The 14,124-nt window shown below is 38.0% G+C and overlaps 1 protein-coding gene across 1 annotated transcript; it reads right to left on the reverse strand.

Moving 5' to 3' along the window:
- Positions 1-3,143: 3,143 nt before the first annotated feature.
- On the reverse strand, positions 3,144-10,272 carry DNASE2B (deoxyribonuclease II beta). The gene is made up of 4 exons (XM_011982140.1): positions 9,977-10,272; positions 7,491-7,652; positions 5,657-5,854; positions 3,144-3,634 (listed from the first exon to the last, which is right to left on the reverse strand). The coding sequence occupies exons 3-4, from the start codon at positions 5,775-5,777 to the stop codon at positions 3,294-3,296; spliced, it is 462 nt and encodes a 153-aa protein (XP_011837530.1). The 5' UTR covers positions 5,778-5,854; positions 7,491-7,652; positions 9,977-10,272; the 3' UTR covers positions 3,144-3,293.
- Positions 10,273-14,124: the final 3,852 nt, after the last annotated feature.

A 14,124-nucleotide genomic window follows, 5' to 3' on the forward strand; every position in this document is an offset into this window, starting at 1 on the left:
TTTCTCCATGTTGGTTAGGCTGGTTGCGAACTCTCGACCTCAGGTGATCTACCTGCCTCAGCCTCCCAAAGTGCTGGGATTACAGGCTTGAGCCACCGTGCCTGGCGATATCATCTTACCCCAGTTAGAATGGATATTATCAAAAAATGGATATTATTATATCAAAATGAATGCTGGTGAGGATGTGGAGAAAGGGAAACTCTTACACACTGTTGGTGGTAATGTAAATCAGTACAGCTATTATGGAAAACAGTATGAAAGTTCCACAAAAAATTAAAAATAGCTCTACTGTATGATCCAACAATCCCACTACTAGGTATACATCCAAAGAAAATGAAATTAGAATGTCAAAGAGACATCTACACTCCCATGTTTATTGCAGTACTATTCACAATAGCCAAGATATGGAATCAATCTAAATGCCCATCAATGGAAGAATGGATAAAGAAAATGTATATATACACAGTGGAATACTATTCAGCTATAAAAAGGGATGAGATCCTGTCATGTGCAACAGCATGTATGAGCCTGGAGGACATTACATTAAGTGAAATAAGTCATTCCAGTTTTGGAGGAGGTTTGTTTTTGTTTCTGTTATGAGACAAGGTCTTGCTCTGTCACCTAGGCTGGAGTGCAGTGGTGTGATCATAGCTCACTGCAGCCTCAAACACCTCGGCTCAAGGGATCCTCCTACCTCAGCCTCCAGAGTAGCTAGGACTACAGGCACTCACCACCATGCCTGGTTAATTTCATTCCAGTATTTAAAACCATGATTTAGAACTTAAATTTCATTCGTTAATATTTCCCATATTCTCCTCTTTTTCCTAAAGGGAATCAATAAAATTATCCCCTATTTTCTAAAATGTATCAGTTTCCCTCCAATGATATTATTCCCAAAGATAACTTCTTCAGTCTCCCTGCAAGTATCAGCATGACTGGGTAGCAGTCCTGGGCATATGCCTGAGAAAGATTAGCCCTCTTTGGTTTATTGTGGTTGTCTTTAGGTTCTACAACAAGGAATTACCATCACCAAGATATACCAACACCCCTCCCACGGTAAGTATTAGGTATTCTTGAACTACCAGGACTGTTCAATTCCTTTCCAGCATTTTTTTCTTCCTCAAGGAGGGTCTGGCCACTTTCCATTTCCCCTTCAGCAGGAATCACATCCCTAATGTGTGTCTCCAGTGGGCCAGCATGTTCTTTTTCTTTGTTACATTCCTACACTCTTAATTATGTGAATCTAATTTTGCTTCTCTTCTCCTTCAGATTCAGGGGAGAAGGCTCCTACCTATTATGTATTTTTAGTCCAATAGAATTTCTTCACTTTTGCTTTTTTTCTCCTTTTCATTAATCTCTCTCTTTACCATTGGATCGAGTTTTGGCCCTCTTTACTTTTAAAGTCAGGATCTTGTACTTTAAAATTTTTCTTTTATGTTATTTGGATTACTTATGCTTTTTTGGCCTCAGATACTCTCTCAGAGGCCAAATAATTTTTTTCAGGCCTCTTTATATTTGCAAGCATGTTAGTTAGCTAGATAGCATACAACATAGTTTATGCTTGCTCCTGACAGGAAACAAAGTTAGTTTTTTCTGTTTGTCATTGAACTAGTGCCATGAATTTTGATTGGTATTGAGATATCAAGATCGATAGCCTCAGAAGTAAGATGGACCTCTATGATACTAGGCAGGTTACTAAAACTATGTAGGCCTTAGTTTCCTTGTCAGTAAAATGGGGATAGTAACAGTTCCTACTACATATAATTGTTATGAAGATTAAATAAAAATATAATTAATCGGCTGGGTGCGGTGGCTTACGCCTGTAATCCCAACACTTTGGGAGGCCGAGGCGGACGGATCACGAAGTCAGGAAATCGAGACCATCCTGGCTAATACAGTGAAACCCCGTCTCTACCAAAAATACAAAAAACTAGCCGGGCATGGTGGCGGGCGCCTATAGTCTCAGCTACTCAGGAGGCTGAGGCAGGAGAATGGCGTGAACCCGGGAGGTGGAGCTTGCAGTGAGCCGAGATCGCGCCACTGCACTCCAGCCTGGGCGACAGAGCGAGACTCCGTCTCAGAGAAAAAATAAAAAAAAGTAATTAATCCTGGATTAATATGAGTTGAATACTTATTACATAGTAAGTGTTCAGTAAGTGCTAGCTTTAATTATTGTTGTAATTACTTTATCTAGGTTGTAAGCTGCTTGAAATTGTGAACAACACATATGTCAAATGTTATTAAACAATTAGTACTTAACACAAGTTTATTATTATCCATTTATATACTAGTTACATTTAGTAATAAGAATGCCAGTAAAAGAAACACATTGAAATTAAGATTATTGCATTTGGCTGGGTGCAGTGGCTGATTCCTGTAATCCCAGCACTTTGGGAAGCCAACATGGGAGGATTGCTTGAGCCCAGTTCAAGACCAGCCTGGGCAACAAAGCAAGACTTTATCTCTATTATTAAAAAAAAAAAAAAAAAAGACTATTGCATTTGATTCTGGTTTCATTGTTTTACACTTCCTTATTTCCCTCAAGTTGATGAGTTGTACTATGGAGTTTTTTTCTCCTAATGTGACTTTAACATTTTTCTTGTAAAATATTACTCATTTCTGAAACTTCTTTTGTCTTTTTTTTTTTTTTTTTTTTTTTTGCTGGAATGCAAACTCAAATTCCACTAGTATTTTTAAGTGTCATCTATGTGCCGGGCTCTGGGCTAGATGTTTGAACATACCTAGCTATTATCTCCCTTTCATAGATGAGAACAAACAAAGTTCAGAGAATCCAAGTGAATGGCTCAAGATCATCCAATTAATAAGTAGCAGCTGAAGGAATGACAAATAAGCCTTAACCATAAACCAGTGAGAGAGAACTTTAGGAGCAATATGATCAAATAGTATGGAAGAATATGCAGAGAGAGTTATTTGTTTTTCTTCAAAAAAGGGTGGGGAAGAGAGTCAGGGAAGTCTTTGTGAAGGAGATGAAATTTAGTCTACTAGGTGGCCAGTCAATCTATAAACAATTGGAGTTGACTAATGTGGAAAAATATTTTTCTTTTTATTTCCTCTGTTCTCAGTTGTGTATAATAGTTTATGATATATAGTGTAAAGTAAATAAATTACCATAAAATAGAAGATTAAATGGTAAACATGAGAGAAAAGTATTTTATTTTATGATATGCAGGTTATGAGTATATTCACAGGCTTTTAAAATATAAAGAAGGTGTAATGGAAGAAGACCCATTATTAAGGTTTTCAATGATAGCACATATGTCCTTTCACCAAGTTTAGTTACAGCTTTCATAATATAATACTAATCCTTGAAATGCTTGGTAAATATGCCAGTTCTGGGTACAAATGAATCCTCCACTTCTGAAGGCTTGGTGTGGACTCCGATTTAGGTCTCCAATACATGTCCAGTGATTTTTGGTGCCCTTTTGGGAAATACACCACTTGGCATGATCCTGATAAGAACTGAAATAAGAGTGTCGTGATAACTTAATTGCTTTGATATTATAGACATGGTAAGGAAGGGAGCAATTTGAGGGAAGCTCTTGTCTTTTTCGCTGCCAGGTTTCTGTTAACAAGTGTGTCTTCAGCTGTTGAGCCATCCAGGCTGCAAAGATGTCTAGGGTTTAGGAGGAGAAAGATAGTGAGGTTGGTATTTACACTTAGATTAGTCTCTGAAAATATACTCTGGAATGGAAATCATCATTCACCCCTGATATGTGGATGTCACAAGCACAATAATAACAATATAATTGTGATAGTGGATGAGAAAACATTTTGTAAATGCTGAAGTGATGTGTAAATGAAAGTTATTATCATCATTACTATGATGATGTTGGTGTTTGCAAACATCTTCTGTTCTATAAAACGAATGAAGCAATATATGTCTTTGTCCTGGAAAAACCTTTGGAAAAAATTAGACTAGAGAAGGAATCAGGGCCAGTTTCTAGGGAACTTTGTAAATCATGCCAAAATGTTTGGATTTTCCTGAAATCAGTGGGGAGTTTTTAAAGGAATGTTAGTAAAGAATTAATAGAAACTGGTTTATGATAATAAATATCAGTTTATGATCATAAATATCAGTTGAGAGGCAATGGGCAGGTTTGGGAAGGACGGGTTAGAAAGAAGAAAGGAAAAACATAAAGCTGTCACAATAACTGTGTCAATAAACACAGGTGTGACCCATGGCAGTGGCAAAGAGTTTGGGGAAGATACAATAAATGTGAGTGTTATTAAGGATCTGGAACTGACTGAATTTGATAGTTTGATAGAGGGGTGAGAAGAAGAAGAGATGGGGAGGGACTGGATGACTATGCAGAATGCAAGAAAAAGTAGGTTTGTAGGGGATGATGATGCAGTGAGTTTGGCATGTTGAACTTGGTGTGGCTGTACCACCTTCAAGTAGAAATGTCTCACTTGCTGTTAAATACATCAGACAGTATAGAGGTCTGGGGTAGAGATCAAGACTTGAGAATCATTGGCAGGCTTGCTGGAATTGCCCAGCATGGGTATGTAGAATGAAATAAGGAAGGGTGGGGGGTACATGGCAACCCAGTCACCTAAAGAGTAGTCAGAGGAAGAGGACCCAGCAGAAGAAATTTAGAAGTGGGAGGAAGACCAGGGGACTGCGTATTCCCCAAAATCAGTGAAGGTGAGAATTTCAAAAAGGAAATGATTTCAACAGTGCCACATTCTGCAGAGACTATCTCTGTCCTGTCAAGTTTGAGATCTCTAGTGCCTAACACAGGGCTTGGCTAGTAGTAGTCTTTCAGTACATTTTATTCAATGTATAAAGGAAGGAAGCAATTAATCAAGGAAGACAGTGAGCAATTAATCAAGGAAGACTAAGACAGTCACTGGTGACTGGGGAAAGATTCGAGTGTCTACAGACAGAAGCAAGACTGCAGTGAAGGAACATTGAGCAAGTGAAGGCCCTGATGAGTTTAAAACAAATAAATCTGAAAGAAAAGGAAAAATAGACCTATAGATGCTTTAGAATTGAGGGAGGGTTTTTAGGCATGTTTGTATGTTATGAGGAAGGAGCCTGGGGAGTGGGAGAGCTGAAACAGAACAGAGAGAAGAGATCAGGTGGACAAATCAAGGTATGCTGAGGCTGAGATAGGTTTCAGAGCATGGGGGGTTCATCACTTCTTTGGGGGTGGGGGAAAACCCTGCAAAAAGGAAGGAGAACAGATAAGATTGTTGGAGGGGTGAGGGGCCATATTGAAGTGGTTTCTCCCTAGCGATCATTGTTCTATTGATGAAGGAGAAAAGGAAGCTATGAGTGAGGGGTCAGAGTGGTGTAAAGGACTTGAGAGTAAGGAAGGCTTAAAATAACTGCTCAGGGAATAGAAGAAATGGAGATGACTATGGCCCCATGCCAAGCAGAGGCTGGAGACTGAGTTTTCACTGGCTCCTGGCTGGATGGCTATGAGATACTTTTGTGGTTGACTCAGCAACCTGGCTATTCAAGTATAGCAGGCTACTGTTTGAACTGATCCTTGACTTTCCTTTTTCCTTTTCTCTTTGCTCCCTTTTTTCATCTCTCTTTCCCTGATACTCAGAATATTTCTCTAAGCTATCCCTACTGAGTTCAGCAGCAGAATTATATAGCATGTTGTTTGATGGTGGTCTTTCATACCGTCAAGAAAAGAATCAGACTTTGCAAAATGGAGGAATTTTTGTCCCTGGGCTGACTGAAGTGTGGTGAGGATCCTGCCAGGAATCTCTGATGAGCTGGCCCTGGTGCACAGCTGGGGCATGTGAATGAGCTCCTGGTGAAAGGTGGCCGGGATGGAACAGCTATAGATGTTTGGGTTGCAGACCAAGAGCTGAGAATCTGAATCAAGAAACAGTAAAGAAAAGTTGAGAATTAAGACACAAATGGAAATGCTTGCTGATATTATAGATCTAATTGTGGATTAAAACACAAAACAACACAAAAACAAAGGCATTTATTTCTTTTTTTTTTTTTTTGAGACGGAGTCTGGCTCTGTTGCCCAGGCTGGAGTGCAGTGGCCAGATCTCAGCTCACTGCAAGCCCCGCCTCCCGGGTTCACGCCATTCTCCTGCCTCAGCCTCCCGAGTAGCTGGGAGTACAGGCGCCCGCCACCTCGCCCGGCTAATTTTTTTTGTATTTTAGTAGAGACGGGGTTTCACCGTGTTAGCCAGGATGGTCTCGATCTCCTGAACTCGTGATCCGCCCGTCTCGGCCTCCCAAAGTGCTGGGATTACAGGCTTGAGCCACAGCGCCCAGCCAGGCATTTATTTCTTTAAACCAATAGCCTTCAAATAACTTTTTGTTAAAATAACTGACACCTGTTAAGCATTTCCTAGTTTCCAGACATGGTCCTACAAGTTTTACATGGGTTTACTCATTTAATCCTCAAAGCAACCATATTATCAGGTAAATTCTGTTGTTATCATTATCTTTACTTTATGGATGAATTAACTGAGAATTTACATTACATGCCCAAGATTATAAAGTTTGTAATTGATGAAATTGATATTCAAACCCAGGTAATCTGGCCTTGGAGACCATATATTTTTTCTTCTAAATGTACATATATATACACAAAAGTCGAGAATTCCATGTACCAATCAAACAGCTTTAAGAATAATCAGCTCCTCAGTGTGCACGCCTAATCTCTGTGATTTTCAGCATCATTATATGATTTCAACTAGTGAGACTAGAGCTTGACTTGGATGAAGAGCTCAGTGATCCTTGCCATAAGATGGAAATTTGATGAGAAACATTTTCTAAACTTCCTGTATCTATAGGCAAGTTGCTTTTCACTACTATTTAGCTACCAACCTGTCCCTGCTTCTCCTTTCCCACCACAGTTTGCCAAATCTAAGTATTTTTGGCTGAGCTTGAAATCTTAAAGGAAGATTATGTGGCTCAGAGGTGTCATGTTGGTGGCCTTCAAGGAACATGTGGCCTGGAAAACTTCAAAAAAAATTAAGATTGAGCTCATATTTAGAAATCAGTTTCTCTCTCTCTCTCTGACACACACACACACACACACACACACACACACACCCTCTAGGTTTCTGGTACTTCATGAGAAATATGAAGATTTGTAATCATTAGGCTTGCATTCCTGTAGAGCCACAATACAATGGAGCTGAGGCTTTAAGGGAAGCTAGACAAGGGTCAGCACCCCAGTTTGTCACTATCCTCACTTCCCATGTAACATCTGTCTGTTTCACTCATATATGTTATCTACCAGGCCCCTGAATACATTTGAAACTACTGCCCTGATCAAGTTCAACAACTGCACTGGTAGATTAAGAGCCAAAGCCCAGTAAGTGAGCCTGCCCAAGACCTCACTATGGCAAAGTCAGCATTAGAATCTAGGTATCAGACGGTCTATGAATAGATCAATAAACGAAGTGACACATTTATGAATATATTTCCAAATCCTTTCTTCAACATAGTTATCTGTTTTTTTCCTCACATACTTTAGTTTTACCTATTGCCTCATACTGGTTGTACTTGAAAGTTATGCAGATGCCACTTTGTCCATTTCGTCTCCCTGTGGGTGGATAATCATAGCCTTCTTCCGGAACTGGCGGAAACTGAGGGATGGAATGAATCAGCCAGAACCCTTGAACTTTGTTCCACAGCAGTAAACCTACCAAAGATAAATTTAACAAAGATAAATCAGAAAAATAAAGCTTCTTTTAAAATAGGGTTCACAGTGGCAACATTTAAGCCCATTTATGCTTCAGAATAGTGTTTTATTAGGCTAATAATCACAAGGATCATGCTTATTTTTCAAAGATTTCAAATACAATTCTGGCACATACCACATTGCCTGATTACTGATAAAAAGCCACACAAAAAGGGAACCAAGGTAGCCAACCTGTGAAGAGTTAAGAGGAATTTCATGTTGAAATCACATGGAAAATTTGTTTTGGCAGAATGCAAATTTGCTAAATTGGAATTTGACCTTGTTAAACTGTACAGTCACCTAGCAAGATTTAGATAGTGTCTTCGCTGCTAAGCAGCTAGGCTGTTTTCAAAAGCCAACTGAAAAACAGAGTTGAAAGAGAAAATATCACATAAAGAAATGCACTCACAATAATTTGTTATAAAAAGCTGCTGCCCATTTATTGGCAGAAGAGTCACCATTTCTACAAGCCCAATAAAAGAAGCAAAGAGAAAAAAAGGAGGCTGTGCTAAAGCATCCTAGTTAATTACGTTTGTAAAAATCTCTAGAGCAAAATAAATAACATGAAAGCCAATAAGGAATAAAATAGAAAGATTTTTATCACTTTGTGACATGGCAAAACGAACTTTGTAAAACAGACGCCTGACTATTTTTGTGTTTAGAAATTTATCAGGGTAAGTTTGGTATGATAGCTAGACTTTCCAGTTTGCATATGACTATGCAAACATAAGATTCACTCATGTTTGTCTAATTGTTAGATTAAAAACCAAATGTCTTCTAGTTATTTTCTTTTCAAAGAGCCTATTTTAAGAAAGCGTAGTGTTGTTCTTTGGGTGGAAATAGAATCAATACCTGTGTCCAGGTGGAAAATATTGAAAGTTCTGTTGTGTAACAGAACTGGATAACCTTCAAGAGTTCTCCTCTGTGCAGATGAGTGTGCCAATTTGCTGGAATCCTAGCCTCCTGGTGGGTGTGTGTGTTCTCAGTATCAGAATGCCATAGGATATTAAGGTATCTGTTGGCCAAGAGAACCCCTCCACTTCATGTTGCACCCTACTCCTTTACAGCCATTTCACAAAACCATTGTGGCAGCTAGCAGGGTAGATCAGGAATGGTGTGGGAGATTGTTGGAGGAGAGGTTGAAGAATGTAGCATGTTATGAAAATTGTTGGGTTCCCAGTAAATAGGGCATTCAGGAGAGCTACTTTGCTAAATAAAAAGCTTTCAAAGTTCATGACCTTTGTCGCATTGCAAACTATATTCTAAATCAGAGGCTGCAAACTGACATCCATGAGCCAAATCCAGCCTATGGATACATTTTATTGGGCTTGCAGAGTATTTTTTAAACTTTGAACTTAGTGCCAACATTTAAAAACTAGGGAGATTTTCCACAAATATTAATTTTCAACATCTCCTGGAAAATTGTGTCCGTATCAGGCAAGTTGAATGGTAACTTCCTCCTTTCACTTGCTGACATCATTTGCCTGCTCCCTGAAGGCATTTGAATTTGGAACCTTCTGAATACTTGTTGCCATAGAAAGTTATGTATGAGATATTAAATTGAAAAAAGGTTGAAAAATAGTCATTACAGTAGTTTTGTAAAAATGTTTTAAAATATGTATTTTAGAAAAAGTAGAAAGGATTAAATATGGTTTATCTAATGGGCATTATGATTATAGTTTTTTTTGTTTACCTATATTTTGAATTTTTCTGTGGTTCACAAACGTGTGCAAAGTTTAGAAATAGAAAAATTGTAAAAGTATAATAAAAATTACTGTATGTGATAATGTAAACAACATGATAAAAATTAATATAAAAAACTATTTAAAATACTTTTTTCAAAAATGTATATTTCCAAGGGAACTGTATGTTAAGAAGAGTTCATTTTACTGTATATAAATTATATCAATAAATCTGACTAAAATGTGTTTGTGCATATATACTACATGCACATATACATATATACATATTAATGTGCATATATATATATATATAAAATTGCTAGTGTGTGTGTCCACAGTGTCAGTGCCTGGATTCCTGCTGCAAAGCAAATATTTTAAAATGTATTAAGAAATAAAATGAGATTTCTAAAAATGAGAATGCCAAGTCAAATCATATAATTATATTATAACCAGTGATACAGAAGTCATACATTTCAATAACTCAAATAAACTATTAAGAAGAAAAGCTATCTATTTAGTATGAATATAAGGATATTCAAGATGAAATATTTAAGAAAATGTTGATTTCCAATAGGAAAGAGAAACCAAGAATCTTTGTCATACCTTTGGTGTGTCCATACTTCCTGCTGCAATTCACAGATTTAGGGACTCCATCATTGTATATTAAATAGGCTGTGTTGTTACTCTGCAGGAATATACTAGGGTCAGAATGGTGTAAATCTTCCACTTACAAACTCTCACAACATTTCTACCAGCTACCCAGCCTACAATACATTGCTTTCATTAATACACGTGAGAAGTCATCTATTCCCCTAATAGGCAGCTTCCCCATCAATATGAAGCCTGTGACATGTAAGACAGGGAAAAGGAAGTCCATTTTTAACTATGCATGATTTTTACTCATGTGACAGGAGCCCTATGCATTGTGATCTGTGTTTGAGGGCAATGTTCCTATTTCTCTTGGTTGTTTTGGAACCAAATTTCTGATTAAGCAACCAGTGTATAATAAAGGAGTACTGAATTATTTGTTCAGGAAATGAAGTAGGAACAACCAACCAAGGATTACATCTAAGGTTTTTTCCATTGATATTATAGGCACAGTGCAGAACCGGCTGTCAGGATCTGATTTCCTCTGCCCACTTTGTGCTTCACTTCACTGCTGGGTAGTAGCTTTGTGTTTAATCAGGATTCCTCATTATCTGCTCTCCCTTCCTCCTGTTATGGGAGGATTTTTCTGCAATCCATTTTTCAGTGTCACTTCACCTTTCCAACTTGATATTTTCCTGCTTAAAAATGTGGTGAAATTTACTGTGTGATATTGGGTTTCCTCTGGTAAGGCCAAATATGAGTCAATTTTCAAACAGCCAAATCATAGAGCCAAAATAAAGCTATTATTTCAATCATATCTATTTTTCATGTTTTAGAAACTTGCTAATATTTGTTTTAGGTGGTTCCATTTAATTTGTGTGATGATACGACTTTTATTGAAGCCAATAATGTCAATATTTTAAAAAATCTCAGTGACATAATTAAAAGCAGGAAAGGATAACCTATGTCCTTAAAAAAGCCCCTTGCTTTTTTCTTAGAAAACGAAGTCAATAAAGAAGCCTCTCATAGTTGCTTATTTGATGTAATAAAAATTATTTTTTGAAAAATGCACAACATAGTCTGTTGCTGCATTCTTGTCTACTGTGTTTAGGAATACCCTGAAAAGTAAGCTGTTTTCTTACCTTCATTTTCCATAATTGATCATAGCTACTGAATGGCATTCATATCATCATCTGGAGAACTCTGAAGAGTTAGTTACTCTATGAGCCTGCACTGAATGTGGTAAGGAGGCCATTTGTGTGCCTTTGGGGTACAACATGGAGGAATTCTGGGATGATCCAGTAAGGAATTTATTCTTTATGATAAATGAAGTTTATTATTCTGAGTGTAACTACCAGCTGAAGTTAAGTGGATTGTAGCCTTAGTTGGAGGAGAGGCTATTGATAAAGGGAAAAGATCATGGACTTAAGAGTAGGTAGATGTAGGCGTGTGCCTTTGAACAGCTTTATTCCTTTAACACCTATGTTCTGTATTGTTTTGAACAATAGTCATATTGAGTGTTGAACGAGAGGGGTACAGTCTCTGCCCCCTGTCTAGCAGAAAATATAGTCAGACAAGTATAGGCAATATAGTTTGATAAATGTTTATGAAGGTGCATGGAAGATTCTTATTTGTAAATGCAAGAGAAGGGAAACAATTCCAAATGTAACCCAGCTATTGGCCTTGGTCACCTTCACATTTGAGATTTAAAACCAGTTGGTCTAATCTTGCATTTCACGCTCTGTCAGAGGTTCAACTCCAGGTCAAGGGGTGGAGGAGTAATATTCTCACAGTCATTTCTGGCACATAATTCCAGCTTCCAAAGAACACTGAGTCATACCTGGATATCAAACTGCTGTTGCTCCCTTCTTTTGGCTCTGTGCCAATCAAGCATAGAAATCAGTCCCTTTACTGTCATTTTCCCCCCAGAACCTATCACCCAAGACATTGCATGTGGCAGGTTTTACTAAGGGTAAGAAATACTGAATGGGTTTACATCACCATAAGGCCTTATCCCAGTCTCTCTCCATGTTTCTTAAGCTTTTTAATCCCTGGCTTCCTTCCATCCCTTTTTTTGTTTAGCAGAGCAGTTTAACTGTGTCTCCCTGCTAGGGTGTGGGGCTACCTTTGCACCTCCAAAGATCATTATTGTATTGGCCAAGGGAAGGCCTGTCTACTCCAGCTAAGGCAAGTAACAGAGGCTTTACAATGTTGCTCTTTCCTTCTTCCTCCCGCAGCAGTCTCATTGATGGGGAAGGGAACAATGTAGACATTATTTTCCCACTAATAGATATGCTCCTGGTCCCTATCCCCAACCTGGAAAGCAGAAGCAGCTGCGGGCAGTTTTCATTTTATATAATATGGTTGGCCCTTGGGTTTGAACTGCATGGGTCTATTTGTATGCAGGCTTTTAAAAACATATATTGGACAATTTAGGGGGGATTTTTGACAATTTGAAAAAAAAACTCACAGATGAACCACATAGCCTAGAAATATTTTTAAAAATTAAGAAACAGTGAGATACATCATGAATGTATACAATATATGCAGAGACTAGTCTATTTGATCATTTGCTGCCCTAAAATATGCACAAATCTATTATAAAAAGTTAAAATTTATCAAAATTTACATACACAAACACAGACCAAACACAGTACCATTCACAGTCAAGAAATATAAACAAACATAAATATGCAGTATTAAGTCATAACTGCATTAAATTAACTGGAGTAATACTGTACTACTGTAATAATTTGATAGCCACCTCTTGTCACCATTGAGGTGAGCTCAAGTCTTGTGAATATCTGCTGAAAATGCCACATGACACTAAAAACCTCCACACGAGCAGTTCTCTCCAGTAAATTGCATACTGTAGTCAAAAGTGATCTCTCACAGCTCTTGCGTATTTTTCATCATGTTTGGGACAATATCAGAAATCTTGAATAAAACCATAGGACCTATACTGAGTGCCACTACTGGTGCTGGAAATGCTTCTAAAAAGCAAAGACAAGTCATGACATTACAAGAATATGTTGAATTGCTTGATAAGTTCTGCGGATTGAGGTCTGCAGCTTCAGTTGCCTGCCATTTCAAGATAAGTGAATCCAGCATAAGGGCCATTGTGAAAAAAGGAAACGAAATTTGTGAAGCCCTCACTGCAGCTATGCCAGCAGGTATGAAAACCTTGCACTTTTTACAAAATACTTTTATAGCTCATACTTAAAATTAAAATGCAGCTTTTATATGGGTGCAGGATTGCTATAAGAAAGGAATACCATAGACTCTAATATGATTTGAGAAAAAGTGAAGTCACTATATGACAAAGCAGGAGGAAGGTAGATCATCTAAAGCTGGAGAATTTAATACCAGCAAAGGATGGTTTGACAATTTTAGAAAGAGGTTTGGCCTGAAAAAAAATTAAGATGACAGGAGAAATAGCTTTCACTGACCAAGAGGCAGCAGATGAATTCCCAGATGCTATCAATAACATCATTGAGGAGAAAGAATTTCTTCCTGAGCAGGTTTTTAATGCAGATGAAAATTCCTTCTTCTGGAAAAAGTACCACAAAGGACATTTATTGGTAAGGAAGAGAAGCAAGCATCAGGATTTAAGGCAGGAAGGGACAGATTAACTCTACTGTTTTGTGCAAATGCAGTTGGGTTGATAATCAGGACTACACCTATCTATAAAGCTGCTAACTCTTGAGCCTTGAAAGGAAAAGATATATACCAGCTGCCAGTTGTACAAGAAGACCTGGGCAACAAGAACCCTTTTACTGAATTGGTTCCACTGATGCTTTGTCTCTAAAGTCAGAAGGTACCTTGCCAGTAAGGAACTGCCTTTTAAAGTTCTTTTGGTATTGGATAGCGCCACTGGGCACTAAAAATCCCATGAGTTTAACACCAAAGGTGTCAAAGTTGTCCACCTGACCCCAAACATAATGTCTCTGATTCAGCCTCTAAATCAGGTTCATAAGGACTTTTAAGGCTCATTACATATGGTGCTCTCTGGAAAGGATTGTCAGTGCTATGGAACACATGACAGAACATAGGAGAGGATTACAGCATTGAAGATGCCATTTCTGTTATAGGAAAAGCCATGAAAACCATCAAGCCCAAACCAATACATTCCTGCTGGAAAAAACTGTGTCCAGATGTTGTGC

This window comes from Mandrillus leucophaeus, unplaced genomic scaffold, assembly GCF_000951045.1.
Source record: "Mandrillus leucophaeus isolate KB7577 unplaced genomic scaffold, Mleu.le_1.0 Scaffold235, whole genome shotgun sequence".
Classification (NCBI taxonomy): Eukaryota; Metazoa; Chordata; class Mammalia; order Primates; family Cercopithecidae; genus Mandrillus; species Mandrillus leucophaeus.